Below are 27,347 nucleotides of genomic sequence, written 5' to 3'. Positions count from 1 at the left end.
TAAAACAAAGCCATCTAACTAAAAGCAGGAAATACTGTTCAAAAATCTTCAGGTCAGGCCTCAACTGAGAGGGTGTCCTGTTGTCCTTAGTACCACACCGCAGAATTTTCCATCTAAACCAAAGGAGTCGAACAAAGGATAAGAGAGAGTAAGCATGATCTTTGCTTAGACATGGACAGTGAAACAGAGAGTGAGTGTGTGGCTGGCCCAAAATGTTGGAATTCTGCCAGGTTTCAGTTCAGTGCTTTAAACACAGGCTTATATGACCTTCCATTGATCATGTTAATTTTGTATAATAAACTTTCTGTGATTACTGTATTAACTTTTATAAACATTAAAAAGCTAACTTGAATTTTGCTGGATAGGCAACAATTTGCTTCATGTAGCTGTGGAGAAGAGGAGCATGGGTATTCTAGAACATCTGTTAAGGGTTTTGTGTAGGTTATGCAGGAAAACACCATGGAGGCAAAATGGGTTGGGCTAAATGAACACCAAACGTGGCCAGCCATGAGAAGAACCCAATAGAAGTTGGACAAGATCAAAAAACTGCAAAACACAAGACAGGAGGAATTCTTGAATTTGTCATCTTTGTACTTTTTACTGTGTAAAGAAAGGATTTTACTCTTTTCTTCCATTGTAAAGTTTGTGAGATTTAAATTCTGTCCTATTGTTCATGAAGAATTTGAATTTATAAGCCAGAATTATTTTTTCAACCCCTGGATAAAGCCATGCATTTGACTGAACAAATTCTAGGATAATTTCAGTTTATCTTTTTTACTGTCATGCCAAAAGAAAGCGATGGTCTGAGTATCTTTGCTGCTGCTGCCTCCTCAGACTTCAAAGGGTTTGCCAGAAATTCCATGAGGATAATGCCCTGAACAGTTGAGTTTATGCTGATTGTGATCCAGAGCTTGAAATTGTTCAGTGGGCAAAGTGGCAATGGCTGTGAAGTTCTGAGGAACAGTAATTAAGCAGACTGTCAGACACTTCTTGACACAGTTAATGGCAAATGGAGGTGTTGACTAAGAGTCTGACAAGAAGACATGAAGTTACGAACAAAGGCAGAAGGATGCTGCAGTAGCTAAGGAAACTCAGATCTCCCAGCTCTATATCTACTCTAACCTGTGTCCATCGCTGAGTCACCCTTGGGGCAAGCCTACTCATTCATTGTTTGTTACACTGCAGAGAAATGACTTAACTCTAGCTCCCAAAGTACTGAGTTTAGCCTAGCCGGCTGGTGAAGTGCTGTACTCCAGCGAAAGGTCCAGCTCTGAGCTCTGACCCAGCATCTCTGCCCTTGGCTGGGCAAATGCAGCAAGTGAGAGCAGCACTAGCGTGAACATTGCCGATTCGGCAGTGCAATGGTGGCACAAGATGCAGAGCTCTGTCTGCCTCAGCTCTGCTTTGTCAAAACTTGACTAATGACAGTTTTCTACCTAGAACAGATGATTTGATGATAAATGTTATGGTTGTCAGGCACTTAGATATGTGGTGATAGAGGCTGGAAAGAAGCAGGACCTTTGGCTCTTATGTTAATTCCCAGTGTAGTTTGCGTAAGTTATGACTGGTCTGTTTTCCTTGCCCATTTAATAATTACGTATTTTAGTGTGAGGTTTTCAAAGCCATCCTAGTGAATTAAAATGCCGTTTTTTCCCCATTCATTGACCATGAGCCAGCAGTGTGCCCTGGTGGCCAAGAAGGCCAATGGGATCTTGGGCTGCATTAGAAGAAGCGTGGCCGGCAGGTGGAGGGAGGTGATCCTCCTCCTCTGCTCTGCCCTGGTGAGGCTGCATCTGGAGTGCTGTGTCCAGTTCTGGGCTCCCCAGTTCAAGGGAGACAGGATCTCTGGACCCTCTGGAGAGGGTCCAGCAGAGGGCTACAAAGCTAATGAGGGGGCTGGAGCATCTCCCTCATGAGAAAGGCTGAGAGAGCTGGGCCTGTTTAGCCTGGAGGTGAGAAGACTGAGAGGGGATCTTATCAATGTATACAAGTATCTTAAGGGAGAATGTCAAGAGGATGGGGCCAGGCTCTTTTCAGTGGCACCCACAACAGGACAAGGGGCAACAGGCACAAACTGAACCACAAGAAGTTCCATCTGAATATGAGGAAGAACCTGATTTACTTTGAGGGTGACAGAGCACTGGAACAGCTGCCCAGAGAGGCTGTGGAGTCTCCTTCTCTGGAGACATTCAACCCCCCTGTGTGAGACTCTGTGCAACCTGTTCTAGGTGAATGCGCTTTAGCAGGGGTTGGACTAGATGATCTCCAGAGGTCCCTTCCAACCTTGACCATACTGTGATTCTGGGATTTAGCCATTTTTCTCTTGAGTATCTAAATCAGATTCTTCCTGCTGCTTAGAAAATTTCTTCCTAAAATGCTGAGAGCTTTATCATAAGGAAAACAAGAAGCGAACGAGTAAAAGCCACAAAATGTATAAGTATAATTATTATGACATGACAGTTACTCCACATTTCAGTACCTATTGGCCAGAGGAAAGGGAGATGAGAAATCTGGGTCTCAGATTCAAAGTTAAAGGTACCATTTCTTCTGACAACTTGTATAGCTCTGGCTGTGAATTTCACCTGCTTATTCCTATATTGAGCTCGGCAACTTGTGTTTGCCTGCTGCACCTTTTTGAGGAAGGCAAAAAGTTTTGAACTGAAGTCCTGAAACAAATGGGCTGACTGTGTGATTTGCTGGCTTGTTATGGCACATCACCTTCCCTGTTAATAACATGTACTCTATTCCATCTTTGGATCTGGCTTCTGTTTTGAGTGGCTGGGTCTTATTTTGCCCTTCTCTGTCAGGTTAAAGAGCCCTTTAGTTACCAATATTTATTTTGTACAAAGACACTTACATGCTCTTGTCAATTCAGTACTTGGGCTTTTTGATATAGTAAAAAGCTGAGCTCTCCAAGCTTCTTCTCTAAGTCATTTCCCTACTGCCCTTGAATATTTTTCATCTCTTTTCTGCACATTTCAATTTTTCACCTGTATTCCCTTGTCAATCTTTCTAATGCCTGAGTGTGATTAAAAGTTTTCCAACTCTTATTCACCTCTCTGTTCATATACATGGCAGTTTCATAAGCTCTTCTACCATAGGAGATCGTGCCGAATTGCCTAGCCACTGTGACCACTAAATCCTTTTCACAGTTGCTAGTCTTGGGATGTAATCTCCCAGTCTGTACACAAAGCCCTTTTGTTGCTTGCTCTTTAATGAATAATACCTTACAAAAATATATTTTGCTTGTTGGGTCCAGCTCACCAACCAGCCTAGCATATATCACTAATATATATATATGGTGAGGCATTGGTCTCACTGGTAATTACTGTTTTTGTAAAATTTGAGTTACCCACAAATGTTTGTTAAGAAAAATGTTGATACTTGGCTAGTACCACCCCATTTGAAGCCCTGCTAGATAGCAAGTTTATGAATGATTTCACATTGAGGACTATTTCAGCCCAGTAATTAATCAGATTTTAATCCATTAATGTATAAGTTCTTGAACCTGATTTCAAAGTTAACTCGCTGCAATGTATCTTGTGGTATTAAAACAAGCACCTCAGAAAAGTCTTTTTCATTTGTTATTTTTATCAACTAAAACTTGTGGTTTCTGCAAAGAATTATACATACTTTACTTGCCATATCTCTGGAGATCCATGCTGGCTTCCATGAGTAATTATCCTTATTTTTGCAGCATTTATAAAATGTATCATGATCAACACCTTAAAATTGTCCCCTGGAAAACATTCACATTACTTGAAGACAATGCAAAGAACAAAGTCAGTGTTATGCTGCCTTTCTTTCTGTCTTCCAAATGAAATCACCCAGAAGTTGTAGTTAAAATGAGTGATAGACACAACAGAAGGGGAAGACCTGTGTTTAATTTCATTAGGAGTTGCTGAACTTCTAGTTTGTAATTGGCTTGTCTCTGCGTAACAATTCACATCCACCACATCTAAGGAATTTTGCCTGACATGGGAAGTTGTGGCTTTCTAAACGTGAGCACTTTGGTCTTTCTCTTTTCTAAACACAGAATTATTTGTTGACTTTTCAAAAGCAGCACGCCATCATTTCAAAACGTGAAAAGGAACCCTTTGTGAAAATGGCAACTCTTATGTGCTGTCCTAAGAGATTTGCTTAGCCAGGAAAAGTATGATGCACTAACAACACTTCTGGAGCAAGAAAGAACATCTGATAGGCATCCAGCTACTGGTTTTCCCACTGTATTGATAGTTTGTTCCTTTTTTTGGTGTCATGTCCTGATGCTGGTGCTTATGATTCACATGAGGTTACAGGGAAATCCTAGCCCAAGGCTTCAGCCCAGCTAAATGGTTTTGGCGCAGAAATTGCTGAGCTAATGGAGGAATCAGCTCTTTCAGGCCTTCAAGTGACTCTGTCACACAGAGGATGTGCCCTCTGGTTATCCAGTGGAGCTGGGAATCTCCATGCCACTTACCAATAATAGATGTCCAGGTAGGATAGGCACCATATAAATTCCCAAGCAAGTAGAAATAACTGGGAGGCGGTCAGATATTTTTTCTCCCTTTGTAACTGCGCTGAGAGAACTGAACCCACATTCCTAGTACTTCTATCAATGCAGAATCAGCCCCCAAGTTTGATTTGAAGTCCATTAAAGAAAACTTGGCTGGAAAAATCTTTAGCAATTCTTTTTGCGATCTATTGCTCTCAAAGGAGAAAGACAGCTTGGTCAGGGCATTGGCTTAGACTGATTAATGGAATTGTTTGTCCAAAGGATTAAATATAGATATCTGAAAGTGTGTTAATAACAGCGCTCAAGAACATGTTAGGTCTTGATTATTTTTTAACAAATTGGGATGAAATGCAACAGATAAATTAATTGTTTGCTGCACTCTAAAATCCTGTTGAAAGGGGTAACATGGGGTTCTGCTGGCTGATTCTCTGAAATCCAGGTTGTACTCTAGGAGTTTGTGTTCCTTTACTGAGGACAGCAGACCATCTGAAACAGCTATTTTTCTCATGCAGTGTGTAACTGTGTTTTTTCAAATATATCAGTACGTGATGAAATAGTGTTAGCAAAAAAAAAAAAATAATAATTTAAAAGGAGATCTCTGACACCAGGGCTTGAGTGGTTTATTCAAAGTAAAAGGCCAATTAAAGTAGTGCCTATGTATGACTATGCTTTCAAAGAAAAGTACATCTGTACAATGAAGTTAAGGGCTTATGACATTTCGGATCTCCCATGTTCAGAAATGACAAGAATCAACTCAAGAAGCACCTACAGCTGGCTTATTCACAGCATCCTGAAAATGTCTTTTTGAATTTTACCCCAAAACAAAGCTGGCAAGAGGTCAGCCCCTCCATTTGCTGATCTGTCCACATGAATGAAGGGAGTAACAGGGCACCACTCTTGGTTCTTGGGTTTGAAATGCGCTCTTAAAGCAGACTGATATCTCTATGAGCTAGAAAGGGGCCTGGGCCTGTCCAGAGTCATGAACGTTACAGCATTCACAGACAGACACATTCAAATATTAAATGTTGCAAAAAATGGGATAAATGAGGATAGGCTTAAACTCAGGGGGGGTGGGAGAGAGGGGCTTCAGTGAAATTTATCCTCTTCGTGACATTGAGACCCTGTGCCCTGTAGGGTTGAGCATTAGAAGTCATGTACTCTTCCTTTCTAGGAAAACAAGGGTCATTAGAATGGAGAAAAGGGATATCTGCTCAATTTAAGGCCTTACTTCAAAAATGGATGAGTACCAGGTAATTTTGAGGAAGGAGCAAGAGCCCCAAAGTGAGTAACATGCAAGTCATAGGAAAATCAGATGCGCTTAATGCTCTGGCAGTGAGCCACAGGTTTTTATCAGCTCTGCCATATATTTAATAATAATCCCAACTAATATAACTGGGTTATTCTCATTAACCATATAAATACCCAGTCTTCCCCCTTTATTTAAATCTTTAATCTTTTGATCCCAATAATATCTTCTGGTGATGAGATTTGCAGACTGATCATACACAGACTTAACTGTCTGCTCCATAATGTGAGAGCAGGATCCAAGTGTTGTCTTGTCTGGACAGAGTTGGGTTCAAGCTTGCCAGATTTTCCAGCTACATTAAAGCCTGTCTGAATTTTGCCTCCTGCATGCCTAGAGTTTTCCAGCCACATGGAAGAAAATGTATTAAATAGCTCCTATTTTCTGTAGGGGGTTGTGAGATGATTTTACTAACCAGTTGCCTCAGCTACAAATTGTTGCAGAGAGCAGTGTGTTGAATGACTTTTCGAAGCAAATCCAGGCTGGTTTAAGGAACACAGAGAAAAGACTGTGCCTTGCTAGTTATTTTGAGAATAGAGTAGAAAGAGGATCTAATGTAAATCTCACTGATAGTGTCTTGAGAAAAATCCTGCAAGCTGGGGCATTTAAGTGGTTCAGTTTCTCCTTTGCTTTTCTTAGAAGTTTTCATGAGCTGATGTGACTGGCAGTGGGTACAGCAATAAGAGGGATGAGATGAGCACCGTATTCCTCTTTGGGCCAGGCATGCTAGAGAGGTTTGGTCTGGTAGCTGGAGTTTTGTTGCTGTCCTTCAGGATCTCCTCTGACTCAGTGTGTCACCATGGCAAGTCCTTTAGCACCTGCATGTTTCGATTCACCTAGCTGAGAGAACAGGGCAGATAATGTACAACTGTTTCAGAACATTAAGTTGTATAAATTGCTTTGAGACTAGTGTATGAAATGTACATACTATCATTGATTTTCCTTCAGGAGCATGGAGCATCATCGCTAAGGCAGGTCCAGGGAAAATACGTACTCAGTGAGTTCATAGGAACACCTATGGTTGGATATGGCCCACACCTAGTAGTGTCTATTTTTAAGCAGAGTAGAAAACATCCAGTAGTCACCCCGGTTCCTGCCTTTTACAGCCAATGAAATAATCAGTGACCTTGGTGCATCCAGTTCCCTGAAAATGATCAGCTGTCAAATGTTTCCAATCTAACACCTGAACCATACTGACTGTGGTCTTTTGCTCTTTGCTACCACAGCTGGGAATGGGCTGGAAGTCACAGATTAAATATTCCAGTGCAAGTTCAGACAGCAGCAGATATATTTGCTCGGTATGGTGTCTCCTCTGTTTCTATAAATAACTTCTGCTTTGCGTTGAATGGATAGAAATAAACCCGTGTTTAATTAGGCTAAAATAACACAATATTTTACTAGCTTCCAGAGTCCTTACCAAGCCAAGCTACTGCACCTTGGAGTAAAGTGTGCGACAGATGCATCACTGCCAGTAGACTCCAGAAGATCATCCAGTACATGACCTCATAGAGAAATGCTTTTTTGTGTGCTAACTTCTCAGCTGGGAAGACTTTTATAGAAATTGAAGTCTGTTAATCTGTAATATAGTTCTGTGCAAAGAAGAGAATTCTGCAAATTAGAATTTTAGATTTCTGCAGGGCAGGGGTTTAGTTAGGAATATATTGAAGTACCTAGGCAGGAAAGGGTCCAGCAACGTGACTGGTATTAGCTGATTTAGGTCAGAAACTATGCCCAGGCTCTGCACAAAGCAGAGAAAGGTGCAAGTGGAGGGGGAGCAGATGGGTACTGTCTTACTGTGTGAAATTTGGATACAGAGCTGGATTCTGGGTTAGATGCCAAATCAGTCATATTCTGAAAACAAAACCCTGTTGGGAGAGGAGCCCATACCTTATTTTGTAGCATCCCACCCAAGAATTTCTAGTACTTTGCAGTTAAATATGTAGTGGTCCCAATATTATGTGGGATTGAATAACTGTGCTCTACAGAAAGAGGAATTACTTAATGCACTCATGAAATGCAGACATCTCTGGGGCAGGGAATAACTAACAGGGCTCACAGCACCACATAACAATGACAGCAGAGGGCAGAGGGGCTGGCAAGCCCTTCATCTTATTAAAAGAAGTGATGAGACCTCTATTCTCAACGCACAGCAGGTGGGACTGTGCTTCTCAAGGTCCTATTTGATAGACTGATGCACAGTTACCATGACTGATCTGCTTCTGAAAGAAGACGTGTTGAATGAACCCAGCTATGAATTTAAGCTCTCATTTTTGGGTGCCAGACATTATGTATCTGATCCCCAGTGTCCTTGCAGAGGCTCAAGGCTGGCAGTGCTTTTTGGTGCTTTGTAGCCTCTGCCTGGGCTGGACAAGTGCTCCTGGGCTGGCTTGGGAGTGCAGTCCCGGTGATCTTCTCCATTTGAAAGCAAGCCACACGTCCTGCCCATGCAGTCGCTTGTCTGTGGCTAGTGCTAGTGGTTTTCTGCTAAATGCCATCCTTCAACGAGTTCATTTCCATACAGCAAATGACAGGAGATAGCACGTAAACCAGCTAAGCAAGCCTCTTCCTTTCCAGATGATAGGGAGTGTTTCTACACTGCTGAATCTTGCAAATGAAGTCTTCAGGGAGATGATCAACAGTGTGGAGCACTGTGAGACAGGGAAGCTCACAGAGTGATTGCTGCTTACAGAAGAAGTGGTGTCTGCAGCTGTAGGCTCAACTTAGTGGCAAATTATGATCTGTTGGAGGGAGGAAAACAAAGCAGCCGGGATAACCCAGCTGAGGGTGTTATTTTTTAACAAGTTTCCTTTTCTGTTTATGGTAGAATATAATAGACTTTCTTCACTTGGAGCCCTGCGGATGCCATTTGTTAGCCATTGCTGTTATCCTTTCCTCTGAGGTGGCCCCAGAGCCCAGGGCAGGCAGGCTGATGCCAGGGTACTGTACATCTCCCCTTGGGGCTGTTCGGATGAACCTTGGGGCAGGCAGCTCTCAAGTCTGGCACTGCCTGTGGGAGTTGCATGCTAGTCTTGCACCTCCCTTTCCCCATGGGCACTGTTAGAAAGTCCCTGCCTTCCGTGGCCTCTTCCTCCCCCACTGCTTACCTCCCCAGAGATGCTCAGTTAGCCTGATCTGTAGTCCACAGGTCTCTGGATCTGACTTTGTGGGGAGAGAGACCGCGGCTCTCTCCAACAAAACAAAGGAGATTTTTCTGGAAAAAGCCAGCTGCAGCTTTGTGCTGCTACCCCTGCCCTAGCATGGGGTGACAGGAGCCCCATGCTTTTGGGCACTGGCGTGTTGAGGGAGTTGCATATTTGTACAGCAAGTGGTCATGCAGCTGAGAAGAGGGGATTTGCTGTTTCTTACTGGCCTGACCTGAAAGAAGAACTCCTTCTACCATGGAAAATTCTGAGCACACAATCCTTGTGGGAGGCAGGAAGTAACAGCCTGTTCAAGCACGAGATTCTCCTGACCAACCTGGTCTATTAAGGAGAAGTTCCTGCTGTTTTCCTGCTGGCACTGGTGTGAATTATAGTGCAGATGGACCTGCTGTCCTTCACTGGAGTTTATGTCTGGGTAACGTTTTTAAAGCTGCAGCATTACTGGGAAAAATAGGTCAGAAGTATCATCATGAAAAGAGGGAGGATTTCTCCTCCAATCTAAGCAGAAAGTGGCACTTGTGTAGCTAATACAGAGCCAACCTGATGGATAACATCCTATCCAGGGATTGTATGGGGCTATGATTAGAGAAATAACCAGCAAATTGGGCTTGCTTACCTAGACCGCTAGCTCCCTACAGCTATGCACTGCTTGATCCAACAACCCTCAGTCCGAGTTAGAGCTAAGGAAGGTGTATTCCAGCTGCAATACAGGTAATTTTTTTTTTTTTAATGTAATAAACAACTCCACAGTCTCCTTTTCAAAAATCCTTTATCTCTGCCTTGTGTCCCTATAGGAAGAGTGCCAGAACTATGTCCGAGTGCTGATTGTTTATGGCAAGAAGGTTTTTACCTGTGGTACCAATGCCTTTTCACCAGTGTGTTCCAGTCGACAGGTCTGTTTTGTCTCTTTTACAGTGATGGAGAGGGCTGGGCACGTGCTCTGGGGAAAGCCAGTCATTTGGCAGGGCATGATGGCTGCAGAGAATATGTTCTAAATGTAGCTGGTCTGAAATTATTTGGGTTTTCTTCTTTGTGTCCCTTTGGGCTGCTTCGGGGCAGTGGGTGTATCTGCAGGTGGGGAGCAAGAATCTCGTGTTATGGGTGAGCTGGCTCTGGATAAAGTACTGCTCATGTAAACCTTGGGTATGCTGTTGAAAATGGGGAATATAGACAAGCTTAGCTGTGAGTACTCCTGAGCTGAATACTTAAATGTTCCTTAAAATAAATGGCAAAACTCCCTTTGTCTTCAAAGGAGGCAGAAGCAGGTCCAGAGCAATGTTTATTTTAATGTTTTTGAATGGCAGTACGCATTCAGGAGCTGTCTGTGGAAGATTAGAACCCTGTGCTAGCAGCAGGAACACCTGATTAAACTGAGTGGGTTGGGCCCTACAGGGTTTATTGACTGGGGAATTACCCTTCTTACAAAGCAATAGGATCAGTGAGGCTCAGATACAACTTCTTACGTTGGCAAATGATGGAAGTAAAGATCAATTTACAGTCATCACTGACATTACATTCTTATTACGTTGGCAAACGATGGATGTAAAGATCAATTTACAGTCGTCACTGACATTACATTCTTATAGCTGCCTGTTTTTTTTAAATGAGGGTTTTGCTCATAGGTACTCGTGGGCAAACTGAATTCTCTATACCAGTAAGAAAGCCAGATGCTCTTTAAATTCTCTCCTCTCTCCTTTTAAATACAGGTAGGAAATCTTAGCAAAATCATTGACAGAATTAATGGAGTGGCTCGGTGCCCGTACGACCCTCGGCATAACTCGACAGCTGTGATTACATCACGAGGAGAACTCTATGCTGCAACTGTAATTGATTTCTCTGGACGGGATCCTGCTATTTACCGCAGCCTTGGAAATGTTCCCCCACTTAGGACAGCACAATACAACTCCAAATGGCTCAATGGTAAAGTCATGTGGGTCATATCTTAGCAAGAGGAGTATTAAAGTCAGCTTGACAGGCTTGTAAATCTTTCCCTCTGTTTTTATACTGAGATCCAGAATTACGATGGGGAAGGGCTTCTGGTGCAATAATCGATGCAGCTTAGAAGACATTTAAAAATAGCCTGGAAGTATTTCAGAGAAGTTGATTTAGAACATAGTGGGTCTTACAGGCTGCTTAACATATGTATGGGTCTGTGTCTTGTGAGATGACCAAATACATCATTTTAACAAGAAAACCACTCAAACATTTGAAGATCAAAACCAACTTAAAGCATCATATTGTTGACCTAGTTCTGCACAGTGTTAAGCACCCTCTACTTCCATTGACTCAGATGAAGATGGTTGGTTTCAGTGCAAGATAGTCCGAAAATGAGAAAATTCACAGCACGTTATGTTCCATGTGAAACCATGCTGTTGTGGATTTATAGTTATTAAAAGCAGCTGTAACCCCAGTGTGGTAATACCCTGCATCAAGCAAGCTATAGAATTTCAACCAGTAATTCTTGCATTGAGTCCACACTTTCTGACTGGGGCAAAGCACATCTTATCTGAGGAGACTGTAGTGATGGAGACCCCAATATTCCATTTCCCCTCTCTCCTTTGACCCAGGTAAGTTGACAAGATATTGAGAATCTTTCTATTGGATTTCAGGACCTTTCCATCAAAGATACGAGCAGTGGGACTGTGCACTCTCTGGAGCTTAATGAGACTGAGCTAGGCTGCTGCAGGCATATTGAAGTCAGTATGGAGAACCAGAGTTTTAGGAGAAAGTTGTCATCAGGCAAGACTGAATTAGGACCAAGAAGCAGCATAACCCATATACACTCAATAGAAATATGTGCCTCTTGTCTGTGCATGAATGAAGAATTCAGAAGGAAGCCACACTGGAACAGTGAAGCTTAAGGAAAACCAAACAGAATCTGAGTTTCTAGTCTGTGATTGAAAAAACTAACGTGACTCTTGGATTTATAACTTTGTGCAGCACTGGTGACATTGGAGTAATTTCATCCTGTTCTGGCCACTTTTCAACAAGAAACAGAAAACTTGAAGATGATTCAAAGAAGAGCCATGCAGTGATTTGAAGCTTGGAAAGCCTGCCTCACAGTGAGAGACTTAAGGAGCTCAATTTATTTATCTTTCTGCAAAGGAGATAAAAGGTGTTTTGTTCATGATATGGAAGTACTTACATCAAGAGAAGATTTCTGGCAGGATAAAGTTCTTTAATCTAGCAGACAAGTCATGACAAGAGCCTGTGATTGGAAGCTGAAACCAGATAATGTCAAATGGAGAAAGTAGTACAGGTTGCAGCTGGGGCAGTCTTTAGTCGGCTGAACGAGTCACTGAGAAAAGTGATGGATATAAATCCATGTGACATTGTCCAGTAAGATCGGATCTCCTTTGAAAGATGTTCACCTGTTAGTTACTGGATCAGATGGTGGAGTTACAGGGTGAAATTATCTGGTTCATGTTAGTCAGAAGGTCAGACTGGTGATCACAATGGTCCCTTTGAGGTTCACTGAAGGAGAAAGTTTGAGGGGAGATGCTTTGCGGTGCCTTCCCCTCCGTACCATCGTCTGCTTCCCAAACCTGCCTTGCAGCAGCATCACAGCATCAGTCTGCCTTCCTCTTCCTCCACCACGACTCTGTTCTCCTTTCACTCCTGGGATGCAGCATTAAAGGAATTCTGTATTTTCCTTTCTTCTTCGAGTATTACTCAGAAATGAACATTCTAAAAGCACCCTATCAAACCAACAAGATTTATTTTTGTTTAGTCAAATATTATTCGTAACTTTTCCCTTTGCCAAAGAAACTGTTGGGATAAAAGACCATGCACTTTAAAGCTTTATTAAATACCCAGTTCAAATATTCGCTACAAAACCAATTCCAGGTTCTTTTTAATTTTTATGAAAATAATAACCATAATTCTAGGAGAAAAAACGTTAAGGAGAACTTACTTCAGTACTGTTAGTCTGTGGCATGGTTTTGTTTTGCGGACATAAGATAATCTTTTGTGCCTAGAAACTGGAAAGGCTGCGTGATAAAAGCCAGATGTGATTGCACTGGGAGAGTAGGTTGAATGTTTCAGTACAGCAGTCTGGGGAATTGGGCGGATGCATGCAGCATATTTAACACATCATAAGGTGCACTTCAGCAGTGAATAGGTGAAGGAACCCAATGGGAAGGCTTTATGTTGTAAAATGAGTATAGGTACAGAGACTAGTCATGCATATGCAAAGTGTTGAACTCTGCTTTCAGTGAAATCAGTAGCAACCTTGCCAATAGAGTGGGGAAACAAAGGGGCCTTTCCAAGATCTGAAAAATGGAGCTAGAGCTGTATCCCCATATATCATTATTCCCATCTACTGTTTTCATGTCCTCTGCTAACTGCAAAGTCCCTGTGGTCCCAGCTTCAACAGCCTGCATAAAGGGAGCTGGCAGTGTGATGCATCGTGCAAGTCAGTGAGTACAGATTGATTTCTGTCCTGTATAAATCTCTTCAAATGTTTGTTTTACAGAGCCTAACTTTATTGCTGCCTATGACATCGGTTTGTTCACCTACTTCTTCTTCCGAGAGAATGCGGTAGAACATGACTGTGGGAAAACAGTGTATTCTCGTGTGGCAAGAGTTTGCAAAAATGATATCGGGGGGAGATTTTTGCTGGAGGACACATGGACAACTTTCATGAAGGCCAGGCTGAACTGCTCCCGGGCTGGAGAAATCCCTTTCTATTATAATGAATTGCAAAGCACCTTCTACCTTCCTGAGCAAGATCTGATCTATGGTGTCTTCACTACTAATGTGTAAGTTGCACTGTTTTTACTGCCCTTCTATCCCCAGCAGTCTGAGACTAACAATATCTGAATTTCTTAGACAGTCTGCACAATCATTTCTGAAAGATCCTTTGGTTTACATGAAGGAATAGACAAGTCTGTGTTATCCGTCATGGTAATATGACCTTTAGGACAATGTCTTTAATCTATGGTTCATAGGTTCCTGGAGTCCATAAAAGCTGACTGTGCAGTTCTAGGGTAACTTAATTTGATATAAACCTGGGCTGTGACAGACTTTTGACTTTTTGTAGTAGCAATGCTACTTGTGTAGCTCAGAAAGCTGGTCTGAAAATTACCCAGGTGCAAAACGTAATTAATTTTCAGCCAGGCTAACTGCCTGGACAAGCTGACAGAATTGTGTAGATGTTGGGGCTGGCCCATGAGATGAGCAGGTACATATGCTTGGGAGAGAAGGACTGGAAGGAGGAGAATGAGGCAGATGGGATCACAAAGCCTAGGCTGAAATCAACAAAAAATGCTGTTGAATAAACTTTGTAGAAGCAAGGTCATGCAGGCTACACAGCATTTGACATTTCCGAGGGGCACTGTACCTCCGCTACAGACTGTTTCAGGTCCACAAATCAAAAGCAGTGTTGGAACTCTGAGGGGAAGGCATGATTTCTGAAACTTTATAATCACCTCTTCTTGGCTTGATATTGAAAAAACTTGTAATTGGAATGATTTAGTGTAGCTGTGAAAGCAGAAAGGAGAAGAGGAGTTAATTAAAAAATATATTAAAAAACTCATAATGTATATTTTTAAGTCAGGAAAACTCAAGTAATTTTTCCTGTGCAGCCCAAGGCTAGGATGATAAGTTTCAAGCTATAACCAGTCTGCACAGTATTGAGTTTCAATAATACATGTTCTCCAGGGGGGTGTTATCCTGATGTGTAAACTAGAGAATGAAAATCTGAGTTAGTTACTCCACATGACAAACAAAGTACCTTCCTCATGCTGGGAAGCCAACTTCTTTGGAGTTTTTGTGTGCAATGGAGTACCGTTCGATATGAATAATGGACTGTTTCCAAGAAGCCCACAGCAAACCAAAGAGGTGAAACTTCACTGAAGTACAGGCCTTGCTATTTTAGTGTGTCACTTGCTGGTGTGACAGGGCCCTTGAAGTCACAAAGCATCAGCCCCAATTTTGTGAGCTAAAGCGCTGTTGGGAGTTTCGCCATGAGAGTCAACAGAGCCTGAATGTTATAGCCACTCTGTAAATGCCAAGAAGTAGGGCAGTGTGTGGCCACCCTCATCCATCTTCCATGTTTTGTGTCTGCACAATCATTGCCAATGTCAGCCAAAAGTAAGCCAGTGGTGAAACCAAGAAAATAAACATGACAGAGCGCTGCACCTTGACTGTGGACTTTGGGGAAAATCTGTCCTGGGACTGAAAGGGGCATGAGTTGTTCTCTAAAAGTATCTAGAGTATGTTAGCCAAACTTCTTGAACAGTAAAAGGAAACCTGGCTACTGCTTTGGGTGTCTGAGATTCTGAGATGACACTTTTTTTTTTTTTTTTCAGTCAGAGAGGACTTCTATTCCCATAGTGATAATGTTCTTTCTATCCATTTGTCCATTCATCCAACCAAGAAGAGAAGTTGGAAATAAGAAAATTATTAATTACTGTATTATATTTATCAAATTGGTATAGTTTGGGGGCTGTAAGGGCGGGAGACATAGGCTAGCTGTGGTTGGAAGAGTTCTCTTCTGCTGTGACTGTCTCCCAGGTTTAACGTGAGGTGTGATGAGTGTTACTTGTCTCGTTTGGGTTACACTAAAGTCACCCTTCATACATTAGGGGTGTACATTCTCTCTTGTATCTTCTGAGGACAATTAATATGTAACATTTGTGTAATTGAAGAAATGAGTTATTGATAATAGCTGAAGTTAGATCAAGTAGCATTTTGGGTCTACAACATGATGTTCTTCTGAGAGTTCAAAGAGAAAATGTTCCAATTTGTCATCCGACTAGAGAAATAATGGTAATTATTCTTTTAACTTCCACTGGGACTTATTTCATGCTGCATGAGCTCTGCATACCAAAAAGGGTTGATGTATGCTCCAGCCTGAATTTCTTTATAATAGAATACCAATAAATCACAAAATATGATTTTTTGTTTAAAGGTATTTTTATTTTGCAAGGTTCTTGTTTAATGCATTTAGGGTCATCTTATAACAAAGGGGTATTAGTGGTTGTGGAAACACCCCCATATAGCTTTATTGCTTCACGTTACGTTATACCCAGATGAATCAGTGGGAAAGAGCATTTTGGGGAAGCTGCTGATGAAATATTGTAGATGTTTCTATTAAATTTTTTCTGGGAGGTAATAGTGACAGTGTTAAAACCTCTCTGAACTTAACCCATTCTCTAAACCACCTAGTTAACCACAGGAAGCAGGAGGTGGGAATATTGGAGACTGCACTTCATGCTAGGACAAGGAGCCAGCTGCACAAGTTGATGTCACTGGCTTGAGACTGGGACCAAACGTTTGTTAGGGAGGGATGGGAAATATGCCAGGTCACAGATGGAAAGGAAAATGGGCCACAGATTTAATGGAAAACCTCTTTCCTTTTCCTCTCTGGCAAAGGGAAAGGGCTAAACTATGGAGTCCTTAGCAGGGCCCTGAAAATATCCTTCTTTTTTTTTAAAAAAAGTATTTTTATTAGACTAGTTGGGTTTTATTCTTTCTTTTCTTTTTCATTGTCTTTCTCATTCTTTTTTTTTTCCATGTGTGCCTGAAGGCATTTACTTGTCATCCATCATTAGCTCTGTCTTAAGGGCTGCCGTCTGTGAGCACGCACTGCGTCAGCAACGTTCAGACAAAAGTGGAGAAAGGTTCACCCAGCATTGCTTTGACATGTTCAAAGTTAGCTACTCCATCACTCCGGGGATGGAAAGGGCAGGGGCAGGAGAGGAGAATGAGAAGTTCTTCCTAATGTTGTATTGCTCGGAAGAAATATGCTGTGAAAGAATCTGTCCTGCTTTTCAGCCTGGGACTGCGGAGCAAGGCTTTTTTTTATGCAAGAGAGTGTAATTATTGGTTTAGTAAAAAAGAATGTGCTCTTTTCAGAGAATTCAAATTGCTTTAATTAGCAGAAAGATACATACAGCAGGGCTTCGGTTATTTAAAAGACACTGGGACGAGTCAGTCTCTTGTGCTAGCCCTATTTTTAGTTTTATTCTGGTATCTTTTTCTCTAATTGTTGTTCTTTTCCTTTAAAAAAAAAAAAAAACAAAACCAAAAACCAAACCACACAGGGGAAGGGGAGAGCTGGGAGCAGGTTTAAATTTCAGGTTACCACTTGGCAAATGTCCCTCTTTGGGCCAGCTTCCCTGAGGTGCCCTCAGCATCTGGGAAGCACCCTCCAGCCCTCTTAAGACAAAAGGATCTGAGCCTGCTCAGGACCTTGCTGAAATGGGTCTTCTGTGACTGAAAATGGCAAAGGCCAACTGATCTGTGTGTGAGTCTGACTGGGCAGTGGAGCATTTCTACAACTCCCCTCCAAGAGTCCTTCCCACAGTGTTAGTTCCCTAGCCATGCCTCCCCTGGCTGGTGCGTGCCTGGTGAACAGTCTGCCCGAGACAGATGCTGTTCCCAGCTGGGAACACAAAGAAGTGAACTGTGATCATTGAAAACAGAGGCTTTCACATATTAGCAAGACCTTTTTGCATGCTGAGCTGCTGTAACAACCAGTCTAGTTTGCACTGTCACCCTTTCCCTTCCTCTGCATGTGTATGCATGCTTGTGTGTATTTTATTTATACATATATATATAGACATAAAAAATATTAGGGGATAGATTTTATAGCTTGAGATTTCAGGAGCCTGTAGAAACAGAATTTCACCTTGAGAACCACCAAGAGATCAAAAATTAGGTTGTTTGTAATCAATAAAGATAGATGGGTTGTAAAAAAATAAAAATAAAACCAGGCACAAATAATCCATGCAAATTAAACTGTATTCACCTTACTTGTCAGAACTGCTTCCATGGCCCTTAAATCACAGACTTTTTAAAACCAAGCTTAAAATTCATTCTCAAATTTGTCATGCAAGCCATCTGCATTTTACAATATATTTATTTATTTTTACTCTGTGAGATTGGTATCACTGTACACCTACCTAGCAATTTACATTTATTTTATTTGAGTGGAGTTTGATGTCTGTTATGATGAAAATGTCAATGTTCTAATGATTAAATTGAATTTTTTCTCCACTTTTCCAGAAACAGCATAGCTGCCTCAGCAGTGTGTGCCTTCAATCTGAGTGCTATTACTCAGGCATTTAACGGCCCTTTCCGTTACCAAGAAAACCCAAGATCAGCCTGGCTGCCAACATTAAACCCCATCCCTAATTTCCAGGTACTGCTGCTGCCCTTTTCTCCAGTTCCCTTTACATTCTGTCACTCCAGTGGGTTGGTTTGTGTGGTGCTCATTTTCCCAGGTAGACCCACGGTGCAGGTAAATCGTATTTCTCCACATTTATGAGTGTTTTAGTCTGTGGGACTCTTCGCCACATGTTACTGAGACCATGGGATTTGTAGCAAAAATTGAACAGTTTTACCAGTAATAAGAATGTTCAGATTTTTTATAATAATGAATAATTAAAACCTGTTACACTCATCACTGTCACATGAACTCCAAGAATGTGATCCTCACAAGGGGACAACTGAAACTAGGAAGGATTGAAAGCTGAGGCTGGACAAAGTCAAACTAGAATGGAGACAACCTATATTTTTAAACAAGAAAGGTAATTGACCACTGTGACTGTGTAAGGATGTGATGAATTTTCCATCACTTGATAGGGCCCTTAAGTCTACCAGTTTTTCAGTGCAAGATGGATGTCTTTCCAAGACACAGTAGCTCAGCCAGAAGTTATGGACATGTTGCAGCAGTAACTGGTGGAAGAGGACACATAAGGATAGTCACAGGGGTTCTTTCTCACCTCAAAAATCTTTGGCTTTATGAATGAGCAGCTTTCTAGGATTATCAGCTAAGGCCCATTTGAAAATTGCAGAACAACTTCAGTCACTTTATGCCCAGATGCAGTCAGTGCAGTACAGAGAGTGTGTGTGAGAGCCCCAGAAACCCTGAGTCTTCTGAAGCATGAGCCCATTGTACAGCTCAGTCCCTTCCCATCTGGGGAACCCTAGGGAGGATGGACTTGTCTTCCTGTCCTTGCTTCCCCACGGTGAAGTCTTGCAGCCCAAATGTGTGAATCTGGCTCTCCTTTACTATGGCAAAGGTGCTGAGGCTGCCTACAAACGCCATCTGCCTTCAAGCTGGTGATGTCAGGGACCTTCCAAAAAGGACTCTGCAGTTGCCTGAAATCATAGCAAGAGCAGATGGGAGGCAGGTCCACGCTGCAGGCAGGGACATGCTTGGGTTTGTGCTGAGGAACCTGATTTCTCCTCCTGAATTCCCTCATAGCACCTGAGTGAGGTCTTCTGCCTGTACAGGATGAGACAGGTTTGGGCTTTTGATCACCCCCTCATCCTGGTGCACCCAAAACCAAGAAACAAAGCTTCACTGAAGGCTCAGCCATGCCAAACGTGGACAGGCTTCCCCGCCTCCTCCCCACCAGTTTAAAGGGAATATTAAGCTTAATGGAGAATCAAGGACTTTCTGTCCCTGGCTGGGCTAGCCCAGGAGGAATAGAAGAGGACTCTGGAAAGCATTTCCATGTAGCAAAAAGTATCAGGTAAGATACAGAGTGCAAAGATTGCAGCAGCAGGATGAAAGAAAACGGTCAGAGGAAAATAAGGAAAGGAAAAGGAGATACATGGCAGACAAAAGGAAGATATCAAAAAGAGATTAAGATATTTTTCAAGTACAGGAGGAACAAGAGGTCAATGAAGGGCCTTTAGGAGATGACAAGGATAATTTAGTGACAGAAGAGGGAGATATTCCAAAGAAATTAAATTATTTTTTTTTGCCTCAGTGTTCACAAAGGAAGATGAGGGAAGCATGCCAGAATATTTTTTTTCTTGCAGAGAGGAAGGAGAAACACTGAAGGATATAGAGGATCAGGGCAGTGCAGATAATCAGGAAATTAGAACAAAACAAAATAAAACCAAACCAGAGGGATGCTGTGTCAGCACGCGGGCTGCCAATAGACCAAAAGGATTATATGTGACTTGATGAGAACAGAAAACAAAACCAACAATGACATTCCTGCCACTGGGGTCCTCTTTCAGTGATGCTATAGAAAGGAAAGTGAGTGGGGAGAAAAGCATCCAAAGCAAAACAGTGGTGTAAACCAGGAGTATAGGATACAGCAGAAGAGAGATCTCTAAAAACTCTTCAGAATGTGGGATGAGTCATGAACTAAAAAAGGCAATTGCAATAGAAAAGAAAAGCATTGAAACCTCTCTGAGGACACATCAAAAACCCACTGATGTTTACTTAATCTGGCTACTCAGGAATATGCTTAAATTGATAAAAAGGTGACCATGTTCGTAGGTGATGATCACTCTGTTCACCTGGTTCACACGAGCTCCAAAATATTGTAGGGCTTAGTACACCAGCTGTTAGGATCCGTATTTATTGTGTATATGTGAGCTAAATTCCTGTCAACTCGTTTCAGCATGTTGTAAGAGAAGCTCTGCATGGTGCACCTCGGAAAGGCAGCCATGCTGCAAAGAATTACTTTGATGCATATTGAGAGTATGCACATGGGAAATTTGTACAGTGTAGCTGGAGTGCTGTAAATCAACATCCTAATGTGCAGTACATTAACTTCTTTTCCAAGGAAACCCCAAACATCTGGACCCAAAATGAAGAGAAATAAATTTGTGGGTTTTTTTCTAGTGAAATTTTTCAGGTGTGTGCTTCACTTAGTGAGAAAGTTGTCCATGGACTGAGTATGGGAGTTGGTAGGATTTCTAGTTGTACCACAGACTCCCATGGTCTTGGGCAAAATAAATAACCAGTCACCTGGCTGTCTTTTAGAGTAATAAATCTGCCCACTGTGCATGGCATTGTAGGGGAGAGTGAAGATCCAGCCCTGGCTACTGACACAAACCACAAAACTGCATGGAGAGTTTAATCTATTGGCTTTGGAAAATGCTGAATTCTAGAGATCGGTGTGAGCTAGAAACTCAGGTCTTAGAATGTGCTATCCACCTGGTAGGGCTTACACCAGTGTTTAAAGGACACAAGATGAGCTCTCCTCTTCCCCCCTAGTCTGGATGGACAAGGACGTTGAGTTCTATTTCAGTGCGCCCCTTGGTGCTGGAGGATGGATGGACAAGGGCTGATCTGCCATTCACTGTTAAGATATGAAAGCTGCCTATGGGGAGGGGGGGAGCTGGTGGCTAACCGGCCTTGCTTCAGATGAAACTGAAAGGAGCACATCATAGAAAAGCGGCGTGGCAAGTTGAGTTCTTTGATGCAAAACCAACCAATTTTTCAGGTTTTTTAACCTCCAGTTTTCTTGCATTGTACAGACCAAGATGCCAGGTGGAGTCTGAAGATTATTTGAAGTGCTTCAAGGATTTGTCACCACAAAAAAATTTCTCTCCACTGCTAGCTTTAAATCTTTCTACAGCTAGTTTTAATTCTTTCTTTTCCTGCTCTGTTTGTTAATGCCTTTTGCCCTTCTAGCGTGCAGGCTGCAGAGTATCACAAGGGAATGATACACCACATTGCTGGTCAGTGGACCAGCTGGCAGAAACATTTTTAAAGAATTGAAGTATACAGACCAAAGCTAGGCTACTGACCTGTGATCAGGCTAAGGGCCTGATTCTGTGACCCTCATACAGACCCACCTCCCCTGAAAATCAACAGACATGGGTTTCCAGAAGAGTTTCAGTGTTCGGTCTTGTGCTGCTGGAGTGGGGAGAAAATGCAGGTACTGAAGTTCAGTCTTCCATGTTTAGTGTAGGACGCTGAGTGATGACAGTCCGAATGAGAACCTGACGGAGAGAGTCCTGCAAGATGCACAGCGCTTGTTCCTGATGAATGATGTCGTGCAGCCGGTGACTGTAGACCCCTATGTGACTCAGGACAGCATTCGTTTTTCCAAACTGGTGGTGGATATTGTTCAGGGGAAGGATACACTCTACCACGTGATGTATATTGGAACAGGTAAGAGCGTCAGGGTTTAAGAAAGCTCCATCCACTTGCTCGTAGACCTAGCAGCCCTTGGAGCCTGTCATGATATCATTACACCGTTGTCATTCAATATCATTTTGGCACAAAACTGCATGGAAGTTAGTTTGCCTGAGTAAATTGAAAGCAGGATCGAGGACTTGAGGCGAAGTCTCAAGTGAGCAGATCATAAATCTACTTTGTGTTTAAAAGCAACAGTAACATTTTTCTCCCTTTATAAAACATGTTTCAACTACTTAGGCGAATACATAACAGTGGAGAAGAGCAAAGGTTGCTGAAATACTCTGTGGTTTTGTGCATGCAAGTTGCTTCGTTGCACCGTGGCATACTCATCTCTAAATAAGCAATAATAATACTTAACCTTCAGGCTTTCCCAAGGTTTTAATTAAGTCTTTCGTTGCGCTTCCATGTGCCTGCTGGTGTATGACTCCCAGTGCTTTCGAGATTGGGCATGCGCAGAAATGTAATTCAGATGGGGAAGCTGAGGCAAGCGATTTTTTTTGGTAGCATAACAAGCCTGTGGTAGAATTAAGTATATGACTTAGTCTCTTGATTTCTACTGCTATTCCCCAATTAGCAGGACACATTGCCTCTTCTGAAAAACACAGATATCTTGGATAAATTAAAGATGCTGAAGAAGGACAAAGTGTTACAAATGGTTGTCTTAGCCCATATTCATACTAATGATAGAGGTTAAATTAAATAGTTTGATTAATCAGAGCATATGGCCGGCCTCATGGGTATAATGTCATTATCCTCTACTGCAGAAGCTTTGACTTTAGAATAAGATGGATTGCCTCCGTAAGTGTTAGTTTAATCTCACATCTGAATGCAGAGTCATTGTCTCATTCTCATGTTACCACCTTCCAGGACTGTCTCATAACTTGTCTAACTTTTACCACCACTTCAAAAGTGATCATCTTGGGTGTGTTCTAGTAACATTCCCACTATGGGAGCATCTATGGACATTGATTATGGTGAGAAGATTGTAGTTAAATGGAAATACAACATGATTCTGCCATTTTAATATATCTTGGTATTTTAAGTGAGGAGCCCCAGCTACAAAGCCTGAGAGAAAGCTGGGATACTTTCTGCCTTATATCATTTGTGCAGAAAGGTCCACTGCCATAACCTTACCTCCTTTTTTGTGTTTGCTTTCTGGCCCTGGTTAGTGGTGACTGAAGAGTAATCTCTGCTGGACCTGAAACGTTTAAACTGGTCAAACGCTTCAGGAGAGACAGCACTGCCCAGAGGCAGCCCTGAACACAAACCCTGAGACAAACCGAGCCCAAACTTGAGCCTCAGGCTTGTTCTACACTTAAAGCCTTTCTAAGTGAAAGAGAAGCTTCACATGGCAGCGAGCCCTGCTACTATAAGTTCCTGAGCTTTGGCACCAACACAGTAGTTATCAGGACAGAAAGTTCAAACCTCAGGAACAATCAAGGCTGAGAGATCTCTTTGGAGTTTTAATGAAAAAAAGGTGTGGTTGCCCCCTTTTCTCCAGCATAAATCTTCCACAGTTTATCAGATCTTTAAATTGTTTGGGTAAGAGCAATGTGAATGCAAACATAGACGTTTCTGTGTATGCGCTGCTCATGCCATAGCATCCCCTTGTCAAGCTGGCAGGACGGCTTCTTCCAGGAACAGTATCAATTAGATCCGTAACCCATGCCGTCATTATGGAGCCTTCTGAGACTTCCAGCAGGGCTGCTGCATCTGTTGTCATTTGTCATGGCATCAAATCACACTGATCTGCTCCATAAACCAAAAAAAATACAGACTTGAGGCACCAGAAATGATCCCTGCTCTCTTGGGTCACCTTGCTGTGTAACTCACAGGTAACAGGACCAGACTCTTTGCTGCCTCAGTGCTCCAACTGGGAAATATTTCCAGGTACTCACTCTCCACGTGGTTCATATCCTTCTGGGTTCCCATTAAAATGCATTCACAGGCGGTTTCTGTAATGTCTGAGAACTACTGAGACTTGTAACGGTGTAGCTGGAGCTCTCTCTACCACGGGCAGCAGGTGACCCAGAACTAGGTTTAAAGCAGCTGTGTAAAGTTGACATGAATATTTCACTCTTTAGGCAGGTATTAGATGAAGTCAATGCCTCCAACATTTATTTGTGCCTTGTTTCTTGTTCTATTAGAGTATGGCACCATCTTGAAGGCCCTTTCTACCACTAACAGGAGCCTGAGGAGTTGTTATTTAGAGGAAATGCAGATCCTCCCTGATGGACAAAGGGAAGCAATCAAGAGTCTCCAAATCCTGCACAGTGACAGGTCGCTCTTTGTGGGCTTAAATAATGGAGTGCTAAAAATTCCTCTGGAGAGATGCTCCATGTACAGAACAGAAGGGTAAGCAAATTTACAGCTCTGATACATTCCACTTCAGGATCAAAAGAAGAGCACCACAGAAACATATTCCAGTCTGATTCAGTTTAGAAAGCTTTTTTTCCAAGACTACAAGACAAAAGGCACTGTTGAATGTGCATCTCCTGACAGACACATTCATAACAGGAGCAATGTGAATGAGCAATATTTTTTTTGTAAATATTAATTCATCCTCATCAGAAATTTATTATATGTTTACCAAGGAAGGGCTTGCAATATTTACTACATTTTTATTTTTTTTAACTTCATGTGTCAATATTGCTTTTATTAACTCCATGTGTTTTGCTGGTGGTTCTTATTGACTGTATGGCTGCAGGTTTCTAAATTTGGGTTGCAGCCAGCCTATCCTGGCTTATCCAAGTGATCACCTCTCCAACGACTGATGAGGCAGGGCTGGACTGCGTGGCAACTGGTTATTGCTTTTGGAAACCAATAGCTCATCTCAACTATGTGTGACACCTCTTACACCTGGATAGATTCTGTGCCTTGATTGTAGCTTTTAAAGGGAGTAGGAAAAAATACTTTTTTTAATTGTCGGGCCTGGCTCCAGAGCAGTTTTCCACCCAGAAATATGTGTAGAAGGTTTTTGCATCCAAATGGTATCCCCCCATTTAGGCAGGTAAAGGAGCGTGATGCCAACTGATTGAGGCATATGCTCAAATGATCTCCCTGAGTATGTAGCATGGTCTGCTGCAGGTGATTGCTTGTTTACACCTCTTGAAAATACTCTTCAATTCTTCTCTCTTGCTTTTGCCTTGCTTTCCTTGATGAGAGTTTTGTCTGAAACTGATGTCCTCTGTGCTAGACAAGAGGAAGGATTTTGTTAGCGACATTGAAACAGATTTCCCTCCTCCATGGCCTACTGCAAGATGTCCCTGTTCTCTTGCCAAAAAGCCCGATATAGAAAATATCATCATTTTATTTTCAACAAGTAGAGTTTATCTATAAGCTTGTACTACATTCATGTCTGTCTAAATATAAAAATGCCAGCTCTTTCTGTCTTTACCAAACCTCTTAATTATCCCTTTCTGAAAATATAACTTGGTCATTACTGCAAGTTTAACACAGAAGTGTTTAATGTGTAAAAGTTTAGTTGCTTATACAGACAGGCTGACACAAAAGTGTTTAGTAAGAGAAAGAGAACCACAGCTGGAAAATGCCACCCTGTTCTCAGCCCTTAAAAGCAGAGATTTGAAAAGGTAGAACATACCAGCTGTCCTCTTCAGGCTGTCCTGGAGAGTTTCAGTTTGAGAATATTTATGTGTGTATACATGTATATGATCCAGTTTCAAGAGAAATGAGTTCTTTCTTTTCTTTCTTTTCCTAATCTTGAGTTCAGCTTTCTGGTAATTTATAGATGGTGTCCCAGTTTCAGCCTGCATAAGTACTTTGTATGACACTTCCATTAAAACTCAAGTGGGGAGGGTTTGCTCAACTGCCTAAAAAAGGGACAAGCAGGGAAACAGCAGCAGTGGCTGGAGGGCAGACAGGTGGGGGTCCCTCACAGGAGCACTGTCTATTTAGGACCCAAGGGCCACAGGGCAGTGTCCTGCTAGTATAAGCTTATTCCAGCAAAAACGAAAACCCAGCCCCAAAGAGGCTCCTTTGTCTGCCGGTGGCCGCAGGCAGCCTGTTTTATGCATTGCAGGGCAGAGTCCCGGCTGAAATTGCTGGGAAGCTTATGTACCAGTGCTGGTTTTTTCTAAAGCAAACTTTCTGGAGGCATTTTTTCAGTGAAATAAGGAAATAGTCTAGCTCTTTGGGGGATGGAGACTCAAACTCTCCCTCCATCGGCTTGTTTCACGATGCTTTTAGGGAATTGATGCCAGCCACTGGGCAACAGCAAAGTACACGAGATAGGTGTGTTCCTGACTCTCAGGTGTCCCCTGACAGCATGGTGGGTGCACACACTTGGTGATGTGGGAGGTCAGAATTTGCTGAATTTGAGTGCTGGTCAGCTACTGTACTTATGTACATTGCAATGGATCCTTTGCCCCGTGTCTGAGTCTTGTGGACGGACTCTACCTGAAAAAAGGAGGGCAAGAAGAAAACTTAGGAAAGCCAATGAGGACCATAATTTATTTCTTTGTTTAAAAGGTTGTTTTTGATACTAATACTGCTTCTTAAGGTAAGCTCTTTATTTTTTTTTAGGAAATTTTTCAACTGCAGATTTTTCAACTGCAGATGTTGGAACCTGTTTTCCCCTTAGCATCTTGGCTATGTAGGTGCTAAGTCGACTTGGCCTCCTTTGTATTTTTTTCAATACTGAACTGTATCGAGAAGGATGTTTTAATTTCCTCCAGTGCATTCCACCTGGCACTTCTCCTGGCCTGTGATTTATTGCTTACTTATTGTTGCGTCTATGTTTAATACATGCCAATATACAGCCACCTCGAGAAGAAGGTCTCCCACCCCTACAACAGCCCCCACTTACTTTTTTGTCATGCTGTGACTTCTTGACTGGCCTCGGTGAAAAGCTCTGGTTTCAGCAGTTTTTATAATGTAATCGTTCTGATGGGGGCTCAGGAAGCTTGGAGGTGATGGAGAATTTGTGCCTCCCAGGCAAGAATACCACAACATTGTTTGTTTTCTTTGGCTGTGCCTTATGTTATCAGGAAACTTTGCAGCCTTTTACACCCTGGGGGCTGATGTGGGTTTGTGATTGCTGAGGTAGAGCTCTAGCCTTCACCCTGCCTTCTCCCTTCTCCCCCGAAACAGGCGATTGTGTATTGAGAGAAAATTGATCTTAGCATTGATCCCCTCCAGCAGTCCTTGCCGTGCTGCATGCTGCTTCAGAACCTTGGGGCTTGGTACCAAGGCTCCGAAGTGGGGCAAAGGAAAAGGCAGCAACAAAGAGAAGAGGTGGAAAGGGGAAAGGATTTCTGCCATCTCCTTCACTGTTTGTTTATCGACACGGCACCGATTTAATCTCTTAAATGGTGACCAGTAACTCAGCCCCATGTCTTGCTGTAGTTCATTGACCCAATGTATTTCGAGGTCTCTGAGCGGTGTTTTGTGTGTGCTCACTGACCTGTCTCAATCTGTCCTTTCAAAACAGCCAATCTTAGCAACAGGGCAAGAGGAAGACATCTGTAA

At 42.4% G+C, this 27,347-nt stretch overlaps 1 protein-coding gene across 7 annotated transcripts in view; it reads left to right on the top strand.

The window, feature by feature from the left end:
- The window catches only part of SEMA5B (semaphorin 5B), a 295,424-nt gene that overhangs the window by 198,541 nt on the left and 69,536 nt on the right, over window positions 1-27,347 (top strand). For all 7 annotated transcript variants that reach the window (XM_080399745.1, XM_080399742.1, XM_080399743.1 and 4 more), the window contains 6 exons: window positions 9,754-9,852; window positions 10,666-10,879; window positions 13,434-13,719; window positions 17,972-18,107; window positions 21,626-21,833; window positions 24,008-24,215. In XM_080399745.1, coding sequence (XP_080255871.1) covers window positions 9,754-9,852; window positions 10,666-10,879; window positions 13,434-13,719; window positions 17,972-18,107; window positions 21,626-21,833; window positions 24,008-24,215 — 1,151 coding nt within the window. The remainder of the gene's footprint in view (window positions 1-9,753; window positions 9,853-10,665; window positions 10,880-13,433; window positions 13,720-17,971; window positions 18,108-21,625; window positions 21,834-24,007; window positions 24,216-27,347) is intronic.

This window comes from Falco punctatus (genome assembly GCF_963210335.1).
Source record: "Falco punctatus genome assembly, chromosome: 8".
In the NCBI taxonomy this organism is placed as follows: domain Eukaryota; kingdom Metazoa; phylum Chordata; class Aves; order Falconiformes; family Falconidae; genus Falco; species Falco punctatus.
The sequence above is the reverse complement of the archived record's forward strand: the minus strand, read 5'-3'. Positions and strand labels throughout refer to the sequence as shown.